Here is a 13440-nt window from a genome sequence, read left to right as displayed (position 1 = left end):
GGATAATTTTGTCAATTGAGAGCTGTAGTTTTCTCTCAACCATTGCCATTCTGGCTCCAGCAAATGATATGGAGAGATCATCCACAAATAATGTTGAGAGAACATCCCGGGGAATTGCTGAGGATATCCCATTAATTGCTAGTGCAAAAAGGGTTACAGTCAGCACACTACCCTGAGGAACTCCTTCTTCCTGGCACTTACTCTCTGATAGAGCTTCCCTAACTCTCACTTGAAAAACTCTATGTGAAAGAAATGCCTGAATAAATAGTGGCAGCTCTCCTCTCAATCCGATTTCATGAATGGTTTCAAGTATACCATATCTCCATGTGGTATCATATGCCTTTTCAAGGTCAAAAAATACTGTAACATTGTGCTGTTTGGAAGGAAAGGCTTCACAAATAGAAGACTCAAGTCGTATCAACACATCAGTCGTTGAGTGCATTTTTCGGAATCCACATTGAATCGGTGATAAAATACCTTTCTTTTCAAGGTACCATATCAGCCTTGCATTGACCATCTTCTCCATGATTTTACATAAACAAGATGTCAATGCAATAGGACGATAGTTTGCTGCTAAAAACTTGTCTTTACCGGGTTTTAAAAAGGCTAAAATAATGGCTTGTTCCCAAACACTTGGGTAGCTATGATCATGCCATATTCTATTAATAATGCTTAAAATAAATCTCTTTGTATTAAAATGTACATGTTTAATCATTGCATATGGAATTCCATCAGGTCCAGGGGCTGTATCATTGCAATGAGCAAGTGCGGAATCAAATTCTCTTTCAGTGAAAGGAGAATTATAAGACTCTTCCCTTCTTGTTGCAAAATTTAACATTTTCTTTTCTTCAACGCTCCTATACTGGTGACCAGGGGCTCCTACACACTTGCTGGATACATTTGAAAAATGACTAGCCAGGGCATTGGTAACATCATTTCCTTCAGTTACATACTGACCATTCACCTTCAACACTGGTGGTGGGTTGGGGGTGAATTTGCCAGCTATCTTTTTTACTTTCCTCCACACAGCAGATGGTGGTGTTCTACTGTTAATGGAGGAAACAAAAGACATCTATGACTGGCGCCTTGCTTCTTTCATGGCACGACGGAACTGTGCTCTACATTTCTTGTACATAATTAAATTCTCATCAGTTCGGAGTCTACGCAATCGTGTTAGAGATCTTCTTGTGGCTCTGTGGAGGGCAGTTAGTTCTGAAGACCACCACGGGACTGGTCGTCGTTTGAATAACCCTGTTGTTTTGGGAATTGAATTGACTCCTGCTGTATGGAGAGTTCCATTCAGTAAGTCTATGGCATCATCGATATTTTCAACCTGTTCAGCATCCCCCTCAATTTCGCTTAGCTCACGAAATTTTTCCCAGTCCGCCTTGTCAAGATTCCATCGTGGCGATCTCTGTAAAAGTGGATCATTGTTGGTGTTTATAATGATTGGTGCATGATCACTAGTATGCCAATCATCTAATGTCCTCCAATCAAAATCAAGAAGGCAGTTAGAGCTTGCAATTGAAAGGTCAATGCATGACAAGGTACCTGTCTGAACATGGAAGTGTGTGGGCTCTCCTGTATTAAGGAGTCCCACATCCTCATTCTCCACAATTGATGAGATAATATTGCCCCTTGTGTTGGCCAAAACATCACCCCATAAAGGATGTCTACCATTCATATCTCCCAGTAAGAGAAAAGGTTGAGGGAGTTGTTGAATGACTTCTGCTAAATCATCATATAAAATATTATCATTTCGGGGTAAGTACAGAGAGCATATTGTATATTTTCGCCATATATCAATTTGTACAACAACTGCCTGCAGGGTTGTACGTATAGACATACTCTGATCGTGATGACCTACGATCATTACGATCTTCCGATCGTCGCGAACAGCGATCAGGGGAATAAATTCCTGAAGGGCAAGGCGATGGCGATGCTCGTCCCTTAGCACTGCTGGTGGAAGGAGCACTGATCCCTGGAAGATAATCACCTGCAACCTGAGGGTTCCTGTGGTAAGAAACAGAGGGTTCAGGGTTAAGGGACGACGAGGTCCCAGGATGGAGAGAAGGTTCGTCATCAGCAGGGGGTCGTTGGAGGCGAACGCAAACGATCACCTTGTCCACCCGTGGAAGGGTTAGGGGAAGGCGACAGGTGGACCTCGCAAAGCTCAAGAGCGTGAGATATCGACGGCTCCGGAGAAGGATCTCTCGTGGCACCACGCTGAAGGCGGCGCTGCAGCTCCTCCTTCGAAGGGGATCCCGTTATCCCTAAGGACGAGCACACCTGAAACAGATCTGAAAGGAAGAAAGGCTCGCCAGTGGCTGGAGGAGAAGTTGCTCCTCGAGGGGATGCAACCCCGCCCTAGTACCCTGGGGTTGCCAAGGAGACAAGCAATCTACGCTCTTACTCGCACGTCCCACGTGAGAGCGTGCACGAGAAAGAGCTTTTGAGAGAGTTTTGGGAGTGCGAGAAGAACATGCACCGCTCGCCCCTCAGGGAGAACGATCGCACTTAGTCTTCTTCTTCCTACACCGCCCAAATTTCTCCCACTCCCTACACTCTGCGCAGGGCGAACCCTGCTCGCAACGATGCCCTCAGCAAGTAGGACACACAGAGTGTGGGTCTGTCTTTAACAACGGCATGAAGGTTCCGCACGCGGCACCCTCTCGCCCTGGACACATTCGCATAGTGAAGGCCATCGCAGAAGAACACACACCTGTCAAGAGAAAGCAAAAATCAAAAAGTCCAAAGACAGTCAGGAGGAGACCGGACACATCCGATCTCTACTGAGCCAAAAAAAAAGTTACGTCTCACCGCTGTGAGAGTATATATAGAGCCAGCTAGGTACGCCCCAGCCTACCCGCTAAGCGGTTAGGCAGGGTTGCCACCTCACAATTAATGTCTAATGGCTACCTCTGGCTGCCGCTGAAAGAATATCCACATAAATAATGGAAGATTTTTTAGTATGGGAACTAACCTACCTTCTTTTTCATCTCTCATCTCTTGTTGATCAGGGGTTTCCTTAAAATTCTGGCCAGTCTCAACATTGTCAAAGAGTGGAATACTTTCTTTCCAAACCTCAGCAAATATCTGAAAGATATTAAAACACATCAGATTAAAGAACAAATATTAAATACTAAAGAGCTGTATTTCATGATAAACTATAGATTACCACTGTATATTATCACTTTATACTGTATTTCCTTTTCCTTTAGTCAACAACTCCGACATACTCAAAAAGAAAATTTTTATTCCTGACCAACCATATACGTTGATAAAAGAGCCTTTAGTGGGGATTACCTAATTCAAAGATAATTTGTATTTTTCCTAACCATACAAACCTTAGCTATTTACATTGGGTTTACCTTTTAGCGCAGCTGAAATGGCGAGCCATTAGGATTTAACGAGGGTGTATTACCCCCGCGCTAGTTAGCGGGGGGTTAGGGGAGCGGTAGCTAGCTACCCCTCCCCTCCCTCACACACAGGTGAATGCTCACTTTCACTTAGAGGTAGGACTTGTCTTGGGGGACAGGGCTGGCGGGCAAATATGTGTAAATAGCTAAGGTTTGTATGGTTAGGAAAAATACAAATTATCTTCGAATTTGTCATTTGTTCCGTAACCGAAATACAAACCACGCTATTTACATTGGGTGACTTACCCCTTAGGTAGGGTGGAAAGTCCCCAGCCATACTGGCTTTGGCTTTACCCGGGGACTCAGAATCCGAGTGAGTCGCACTCGAGAAAAGGAGTCCCTGCACCTCACAAGTTCCTTGCTCCGCAAGGAACCGTGTGGCCTACATAAGCTTGTGTGTGAAGGAAGAAGTGTGACCCGTCCTAGGCAGTTGACCTGGAATTCCAGAAGGAACTCTGGGTTAGGACGTTCCCAATACCACCTCGTCAGGGTATGGGGGACGCGACAGTATTGACTCAATACTCGGAACACAAGGAAGCATGGTTTACCTGCAGAGGTTCGAGGTCAGCTATGCAGAGACCAGGATGCTGCTTACCCGTAGAGGGGATGATGAAGAAAGAAATAAGGGCCAGACATACTTCTTTCGTTCATGCAGACTAAAACCTGATAACAATGCCCTCAACCTTCTGCTACCTCTCCAAAAAGGAGCCTGAGGTTAGACCAGCTGTTGTGTAGCCACCACAGAGCGATAGAAAACGTATCGAAACTCCTGTGGGTCACACCCTGCAGGAAGCGGGCTGCGAAGGTCATTAGACGCTTCCAGACTCCAGCTTGTAGCACCTGCATCACATAGTATTACTCGAAGGCGAGGGACGTTGCGATGTATCCAGCATCGTGCTGTAGGGCGACGTGACGGGGGAGGGTCTGGAGACAGGTCGAGATGAATGTCCTTGAGTCCGAGCTGAAGAGGTATACTGGTGACTCTCCCCCGTGTCCTCCTTGTGCTCCCAAATCGGCTGCAACTGAGGACAAACTGCAGCTGTTCCCAAAGCTAACCTCTCGATTCCTTTACTGGCAAGAAAGAGAAGGTTTTGGGACATCAGATACAGAATGGAGACTCGAAATCTTGAAGGAATTGGACCGAAGGGCCGGGACCCCCAGATTCTGAGTCTAGCCAACAACTCAGGAGCGAACCTGAATGTTGCCTTACCCTCTTCCTTAGAAAGGGCGGAGTCGTACGAGACCAAGAAGATTGCTTACACACTGGCCGCAGCCAGAGTGAGCAGGAGACCCAAGACGGAATACAATCCGAGGCCTGTCGTAAAAGGTCTTGAGAAGATCTCTTAAGGGACTAAAAAGTCCGAGCCATGCTCCAAGTTGGAGGTCTCACTCCGACTAGGGCAGGGACGATCGTAGCTTCGCATGAGCGAGGAAAGATCCAGCGGGCAGGAAAAAGTTATTCCTTTAAGCCTGAAGGTCAGGGAAAGGCTGAGCGACAGGCTTCATTGCCGAGAGCGGAAAGGAGTTTCCTCCCGCCGAAAGGCAATAAGACCGTTATTGCTGGAGAAGAGGCCTCAAGGGAAGAGGTATATCTCCCACGGCACCAACCACCGAAGACTCTTCACTTCGCCTGGAAGGCCCCTGTGGATGACTATCGCAGATGACGCGACCTCCGTCCCGCGACTGTAGCGGGTTGTCTCTTCTTGAGGAGGAGGCGTAGTGTCTCCAGGCATGAAGCCGAAGCGACGCCCCGGTTCGTGAAAGATGTTGCAGTGTGGTTGTTTGAGTAGTCTGTGCCGTGGGAGAAGCTCTCCCGGGAGTTCCGTCAGGGGAAGCAGAGGGTCCAGAAACCGTTCTGCGCATAGATCCAGTGGAGCTCTCCCATTGAAAGGTTGACAGACAACCTGGTCTTGTTGAGACTCATTCTCCACAGACAAAAAGGAGGGAAGACGCAGGCGTCGAAGTTGTCCCACCATCACCGGAATGCATCTTGCCAGAGTCTCGGGGTCTGAGACTGGGGGGAAGAACAGCGGAAGCTTAAGGTTCCAAGCTGTCGCGAACAGGTCCCCCAGAACAGGACTTGCTGGTTACTCAAGGCCAAAGACCCCCAGGTACACTCTCTCTACGAGGCTCTGCTCGGATAGTCGGAGAGAACATTCCTCTGCCTGGAATGAGAGAGCCGATGGAGGTATTGAGAGTATCTCAATCATCTCGGTATCTCTACTGCAAGATGTGAAGGTGTGAAAATGCGTCCCCTGCTGGTTAGAACGCCAGAATCATGAAGTCGACGCGCACGGAGCGATTCGGCAAGAGCTGTAGGATCTGTAGAGGGCCAGACTACGGCCCCTAAGCCTGCCTGAATGATGGAGGGGTATCCTTCAGGTCCTGACCATAGGCCTGGACCGGAACATGCCCCCCCCCCCGCCCCCCCCCTTTTCTTTGACAAGTCCGAGAACAGCATCAAGAATGTGGGGAAAGGACGAGAATATCCACTCCCATGAAGAGGTTCCATAGGTCAACACCCATTGCAGGTCTAATAGTTCCGCTGGTCCCATAGGGGCCAGGAGGTCCGGTTAATCGTTGCCTGAAACCACCGGAACTTGGACCGCCCCACATGGAACTTATCCTGAGGCGACCGTTCGGAACTATAGACGGGTCAATGAGGAAAGGAGAACTAGGAAACGTTCCAAGGTAGGGCTGAAAGCTCTGCTTGACTGAGAACAGGTACTGCGACTCTCCTCAGCCTTGCCACAGTCAACTGAAGGGATGGCTCAGAGGAGGTGGCAACAGAATCTGGCATCCCCAGGTGGTCACCCATCCAAGTACCGACCAGAACCGACGTTGCTTAACCTCGCTGGACGGACGAGAAGAGGGGTTTCCAACGTGGTAAGGCCGTTGACTCCATATCATGGCCAGCTACTCCAGATGTTGAGGCAGAAGAAGAGAAGGCTCCTAGCAAAATACCATGAACCCACACTCATGGTAAGCATCCGGAAGCTTGTCCCGGCGCTGAAGAAGGTCGAACCCGAGCCTACCGGAGTTGACCAGCAATCCAAAAGCGAAGGAGGCGGAAGCCTGCACCTGAGCGGCCATGAGGAAAGCAGGGAGAGTTCTCAGGGGAAAAAAACCTGCGATGCTACGGCGGGATCGCCACACTGCATCATAAGCAGGAATACCTGCAGTCTAGGCTGAATTCCACGAGCTCCCTGGAAGATGGATGGAATGGAAACTGAAAGTACCCGTCCTTCCGATCCAGGGTTTAAGGAGTCCTGTCGCCTCGTTACCAGTCTGATCGATTCTGCTGTTCTACGCTGGACGAAGTTTGTTCGACAAACTTGATCAGGGCTGAGAGGTCGACTACGGAACTCCCGTCTCAGATACTTCCTTACAAGAAAGGATCGACTGAAGAAGCCGGGGGTGAAGCCGTCGATGATCCTATGGAGGACCTTCTCCTAAGGTATGGATCATTCTGCCCAAACGGGCAACTCTTGCCGACCCTATGGCATAGAGGTTCAGAGACACTGAATTCGCTGACAGAGACGGCAGGCGCGATATCCTTGGTTGATCACGGGAAGCTGTCATCCGGATGAGTAACCTTAAGCATTCTCCCAGCGTGAAACCTGCAAGGGGGAGGTGCCAATCCTAGAGTTCGTGAACTCTACCGCTCACTTTAGGACTATGCGCCCCCCGGGGGAGCCTCACGTGCCATCTGTTCCTGACAGGAGGAAACTGCAATTGGACACCTTGCCTCAGTTGTCGTAGCCGATAACTTAGGCCGACGTGGTTGAAAGAAAAAGGCGCTGGAGCCCTGCAGAGTCTGGAAGAAAGCGCCTTGGAGGAGTGAAAACGGAAGTCGACTTCCTCCGCACAGCCGCTGTCTAAGTCTCTGTCCTTGGGCACAAACAAACTCTTCTCAAGGATGGAAGGGTGTCTGAGGTTGTCGACATCCACGGATGAGACACCCGAAAGGAAGCCCTCGGTCAGCGCGTCCAGATGGCCCAACATCGAGCTTGCCCGCAAGTTAGATACTTAACGACGAAACGCCAAGGTGCCTGAGCCCGAGAGGAGGAAAGTACCCATGACCTTCCTGTAGCTTCCTTGAACCAAACCTCAGGCCGTAACCGAGGAGGGAAAGGACCTGGTAAGCCCCCTACACGAGGTGGAGAAGAGGAAGGGGTAAGCAGTCACCCCTTGGCCGATGGAGAAATCTCGAACGGAAAGCCCCCCGCCAAAAATCCTTCCAGGGAATGACGGGGAAGGGCTAACCCAGGTTCTGGAAAGAGGAGTGTTGCTCAGACCTCCCTGAAGATTCTTCCTATTCTTGCAAGTGCCATGCTCTGCGTTTACGGGGTGAGGCCGTGTTCTGGAAATACGCTCCGGAAGAACTCGCCAGGCTGTCCATGCTACGAAAACCCCAATGGGAATCGTGGTCGCAATCGCCCTGGAGCTCGCACGATGGTAAATCAATGATTTGCGCGTGGGCGAACGTGGAAGCGCCCATGCGCGGTCACGCAGGAACGCAAACGAAGGTGAGCGAAGGACCGCAGAAGGAGGGCGAGCGTGGAAGGAAGGGCGAGCGTGGAAGGAAGGGCGACGGAACCCCGTCCGTCCGCGCGACGGAACACCGTCCGTCGCGCGACGGAACACCGTCCGTCCGCGCGACGGAACACCGTCCGTCCGCGCGACGGAACACCGTCCGTCCGCGCGACGGAACACCGTCCGTCCGCGCGACGGAACACCGTCCGTCCGCGCGACGGAACACCGTTCCGTCCGCGCTATGGAATACCATTGGTTCGCGCGCGGGCGAACATTGGAGAGCATGTGCGCGGTCGAGCATGAGCGTAGACACGCGGGCGTGCGGTCGCGCAGGAATGTGGGCGTGTGGCCGCGCAGGCACGTGGGCGCGCGGGTGAGCACAGGCGGTCGGGAGACCGATGGCGCGTCGGCAAGCGATGGTGCGTTGACGAGCGATGGCGCGTTCTGGAGAGGCGATAGCCCGCAGGAGAGTGACGGAGCGTTGGCAAGCGATGGCGCGACGGCGCGTTGGCGAGCGGTGGTGCGTTAACAAAACGCTAGCGAGCAGATGAAGAATCGCGCGGGTGCATAGGCGATTGCCAACGTGAGAGAGACTAGTGATGGTTAGCGCGCATCGCGCTAACAGAAGGCGCGCAGGTGCATCAGGAAGGTGAGCGCTGAAGCCAGCTGTCAATCAGGCGATCCTAGACGGTCAGAAACCCGTTGGCGCCCATTGGTGCGCGGCAAAGAAGGGCGCGCAGATGTGCGCTGGCGATTGAAGAAAGCTGGCGCACAGAACGACAGAAGAAAAGGTGAGCGCTGGCGAGCAGGAGGAAGATCTACGGCAAGACTCAGCTACCGGATATCGTGGTCCACAGCAGGCGAGCGCTAGATCGCTACTGATGGTGGTCAAGGGAACTGACACGCGTGGCAGATCGATGGTGATCGTTGACGCGTAGGAGATCGCTGGCGAGCAGGTGACCGTTGACGCGTCTAAGGTCGCTGGCGAGCTGATGATCGCTGACGAGCAGAAGGCAACGCGTGGAAGCCTGCGCATAGAAGAAGAGTCCTTGACCCAGACCTGAACCGAAGTTCTAGATCGCGAGGGCGAACGTGGGCGCGTAACAGGAACCAACAGGAACAGCAGAGATGATCATCATGAGAGCGCTGACGAACAGGAGAGCGTTGGCGAACAGGAGAGCGCTAGCGATTAGGAAGCGCTGATGAGCAGGAGAGCGCCTGTGCGCTAACAGTGAGCAGGAGCAGGCCGGAAGACCGTTGCCTGTCCGCCGGGAGACTGATGTCCGTCGGAAGACCGTTGTCCGTCGGGAAGACCGTTGCCCGTCGGAAGACGAGGTCAGACTGCTGTCCATCTGCACCAGGGCGGATGAAGGAGTTGTAGGCTGCAAACGTAGATTCCAAAAAGGCGCCTCTTAGCACCCTTATAGGGAGATGAGAGGCCCTTACGACGAGGCGGACGGTGAGCCTTACGGCGAAGGAGGCTAACAGCAACAGCAGCAGAAGAATCCTCCGAAGAGGAGTCTCTATGAGTGTACTCTCTCGCGAACGAAAAAGAAACACTTCGTAGAAGAGACTGGTCAGCCAGTGACCTAAAAGGAACAATCCTCCAAAGAGGGGCTCCTGCAGTTGCCCTGCCCCCTTGAGCGAAACTGCAGGTGTGACCGCTCAGCACCAAGAGCATAGTCGCACGAAAAAAAGGCAAGAGAAGAACCCCCAAAAGGGGAAAAACTCAAGCCTGGACAGGAAAAACTTCCCTCGGAAGGAAAGTTACCCACCCAAGGAGGCAAGCCTCCTGAGTTCTAAAATGAACTGGAGAGCTGTCAATCGTCACGGGAGTACTTCCAGTAGAAGGAGACACGCCTCTGACGAAAATCCAAAGGGGAGGCAGCAACAGCCGAATCCCCAGGCCTCCACAAGACAGCTCACACCGTAGCCATATTACAGAAACGAACTAGATCGGTAACTGTAAAAAAATAAAAACAAAAAACATTAGTACACATTCATTCCCTCGGGAAGGCTCCGAAGAGGAATCCCGAGGGAAAGGAAACAAGAATTACACAACAGGCACGTGCCCTCACAACCACTTACACTCACGGAAGGAGAGCTGTAACCAAAAACAGAATTATAACAATTATAATTATGAAACTATGTAATTATGTCATTTAAAAATGAATGAACACTAAAGAAAGAACGAAAACCCCGAAAGGAATCGTTCTACAAGCTGAAAAATTAACAACTACAATTAGATTCATAAACTAGGCCTAATTGAGACAAAACGTACGGCATAGCAACCCCCCCCCCCCCCCCCACACGGGAAGGAAGCTACAAGGGCGTAGTAAAACGTAGTAAAAGGGTGAACGACCTCAAGAGAGAGAGAGAGAAAGACCGAAGTCAAACTTGATCGCAACCCATAAAATTACGCCGTGGTGGCCTAACTGCCGAGGACTCCACGGAGATATCGTACACTACACACACAACTCTGAAAAGGATACTTACTGATTTCTATACTCAAATATATATACAAACATGAAAACATGTTTACATATATATTGAGTAAAAGAAAAGTAAGCGATTAAGTAAAGACAAAACAAACAATGGCTGCCAAGCGAGGACCAAGACAGAGACGTCTGTCCCAGTCCGAGCCAAAAGTGAAAGTGACCATTCACCTGTGTGTGAGGAGGGGAGGGGTAGCTAGCTACCACTCCCCTACCCCCCGCTAACTAGCGCGGGGGTAATACACCCTCGTTAAATTCTAATGGCTCGCCATTTCAGCTGCGCTAAAAGGTAAACCCAATATAAATAGCGTGGTTTGTATTTCGGTTACGGAACAAAAGTAGTTTACACCATTCATCATATCTAGCAAAAAATGCCAAAACTGTCATAATTTTATCTATACTCCCTCGATCTCTTAGTACTTTCTTTAAAGGACAAAAGGAAGTGGTAGTGACCAAGAAGAGGGACCTGTTCTCAAGAAACTATTAGTTCCAGTTATGCCTCAAAGGTCCTATTCTGATTTAACTTTTAAGGAAGACCAGCACATTTTCTACTGCAAACCCCCTGTAGAGAGATATTGGTGTCAATCCTATGGCAAGGAATTATTTGTGATTTACTTTATCATAATGTAAGGATTTATTTGTAACTTACTTTTAGTTTGTGACCTGGGAAGGGGGATCCGGCTAGCGGTTGTGACCTGGAAAGTTTTGTGACCTGGGAAGGGGGTCTGGGGGGGCTTATGAGCTGGGAAAGGGGGCTCTGGAGGGCTTTCTCCCTAGCTAGGGGTTGTGACCTGGGAGGGGCGGTCACCTGGAAACTACTAAATTAGGTTAGGTGGGTTTGTTAGATTATGTACCCTTTTACAAATCTCAAGTGTTAAATATAATTATGTTCTGGCCATTATTATGGCTGTCAATCACTGTTTATGACATTTCCCCACCCAAAAAAAACTATGTTTCCCAACGAGGTCCCCCACAACTGTTTTTATATAAGGGGGTCCGAAAATTCACGAACGGGTGGTTTGCCCCAATGATCATGGTCAGAAATGCATAAAACACAGGATAGCGAGTAGGAAAAATATAGGTATTTTTGTAGTGAATTACATGGCAATGTAATCTAGGAAAAAAACTACTGTTTCTTATAGAAAAAATTAAGATCTCTTCAAAAATGACACTCGTTTCCGTCGCAAATTAATAGTTTCAGAAATATATATACATCTATATCCTACGATAATGGGGGACCCCCAGTGGGAACTCAGGGTTTTGGGTGGGGAAAACATACTGGGGAAACGATATATAATTGTTTTCCTATAGTAAAAAATGTGAATTAAGCGAATTTGATGTTCATTTCAATCGGAAACAAACAGATCAACCAATTCGGATAACTTTGAGATGCACGGTGTCACTTCTCTTACGAACAAACGATAACATTAGCAACGTTACCAATAATACACAGTGTTACCAACGTTGACGTATGGTACACAGAGTTACCAACGACACGTTGACATTACTAAAGATAGTAATGATAGATATTTCCATATATTAAATAATTTCTCCATATAAGTTTTACTCAATATATAAAATGTACAAAAAGGGCACAGAACCTAAAAAACCCACCTAACCTAGCCTAGTAGTATGACAGGTCACAAAATAACATTTGATCTACATCGGACGTTGGCAGCACTGGTTACTGTATTTTTTCATGACACAATCTTTGCAACGGCGCCTCCAAAGTTTATCCAGATATACGGTTTTGTATTTTCCTCCGGTTATTATAATTTCAAGAAGGTAATGTATATAGAAGAAAAGGCTTGTTTTACGATAATATATCGATTCCCCAGTATGTTTTCCCCACCCAAAACCCCGAGTTCCCACTGGGGGTCCCCCATTATTGGAGGATATAGATGTATATTTATTTCTGAAACTATTAATTTGCGACGGGAACGAGTGTCATTTTCAAAGAGCGTAATTTTTTCTATAAGAAACAGTAGTTTTTTACCTAGGTTACATTGCCATGTAATTCACTACAATGAAACCAAAATAGTAGGCTCATGTATTTGGCTAGAAATTAAAGTATCATACATTTACGGATTAGGCTACTGAATCTGGTTAAATTTGGCATTTTGCAGAAATGGAGCCTTTGTAAAATTTCAAAAGTTGACTAAAAACCACTTTTAAAGGTGAACAAACACAAGAACACGTAGAACTTTACCGAACACGTAACTTAAGCTTTCAAACCTCAGAGCTCTATCGTTACTTAGGTGGGGCTACGCCCCCCGAAGGACCCTCTCCCCCTAAGCTGCCATATACTTAGCTTAACCGCAAGACCAAGTCTCAACTCTATGTTTGCTTTCCAACCAGCTTCACTATTAATACAGCATCACTAAATAAGATTTCTTAAGTCGTAAACTATCTTCATATCATCGTATTTCAGACCAAGATAAAAAAAAAAAATTTTTACAACAAAATAGCAAACCGTTCATCTTATTACCTTACCTTCATATACTGCTCATGTATTTTGCGTTTGTTGCTGTCACCGTCACATTTCCATATTTGTGATAATTGTTGAGATACGTCATTAAGGACCAAAGAAGTGGACATTTTGCTCAAGTTATTAAAGTCTGGTGGGTTTATAGCTTTCGCCGATAAGACGAAGTTTTGAAATAGCAGCAGTCTGAAGGAAGCACAGTGTTGCCAGAATCCCTCAATGCAGATATCTTATCAAATATTAAATGTTTGAAAACCAATGATAATAATAATAATAATAATAATAATAATAATAATAATAATAATAATAATAATAATATTATTATTACTATTATTATTGATTGATTGACGAGTATTATAATTATCGAAATATCGTCACATTTCTTTGTCATTTATAGTTATATAAACTAAGTCGTGCATTTTTGGCTTTTAATTTTGCAAAATCCACTCTGCAGGTAATTACCTTACATATTTATGTTTAGATAAATTCTAACCAGTGAATTTTA

At 47.8% G+C, this 13440-nt stretch overlaps 1 protein-coding gene and 1 pseudogene across 1 annotated transcript in view; both read right to left on the bottom strand.

The window, feature by feature from the left end:
• LOC137616526 (uncharacterized) overlaps positions 1–13134 on the bottom strand; it is a 75918-nt gene extending 62784 nt beyond the window's left edge. The window contains exons 1-2 of the mRNA XM_068346364.1: positions 12944–13134; positions 2988–3096 (exon numbers count right to left, since the gene is read on the bottom strand). Coding sequence (XP_068202465.1) covers positions 2988–3096; positions 12944–13048 — 214 coding nt within the window. The 5' untranslated portion in view covers positions 13049–13134. The remainder of the gene's footprint in view (positions 1–2987; positions 3097–12943) is intronic.
• On the bottom strand, positions 6201–6319 carry LOC137616817 (5S ribosomal RNA; annotated as a pseudogene).
• Positions 13135–13440: the final 306 nt, after the last annotated feature.

Source organism: Palaemon carinicauda, chromosome 22, assembly GCF_036898095.1.
Source record: "Palaemon carinicauda isolate YSFRI2023 chromosome 22, ASM3689809v2, whole genome shotgun sequence".
Lineage (NCBI taxonomy): Eukaryota > Metazoa > Arthropoda > Malacostraca > Decapoda > Palaemonidae > Palaemon > Palaemon carinicauda.
Note: the sequence above shows the minus strand (reverse complement) of the source record. Positions and strands in the feature narration are given on the sequence as shown.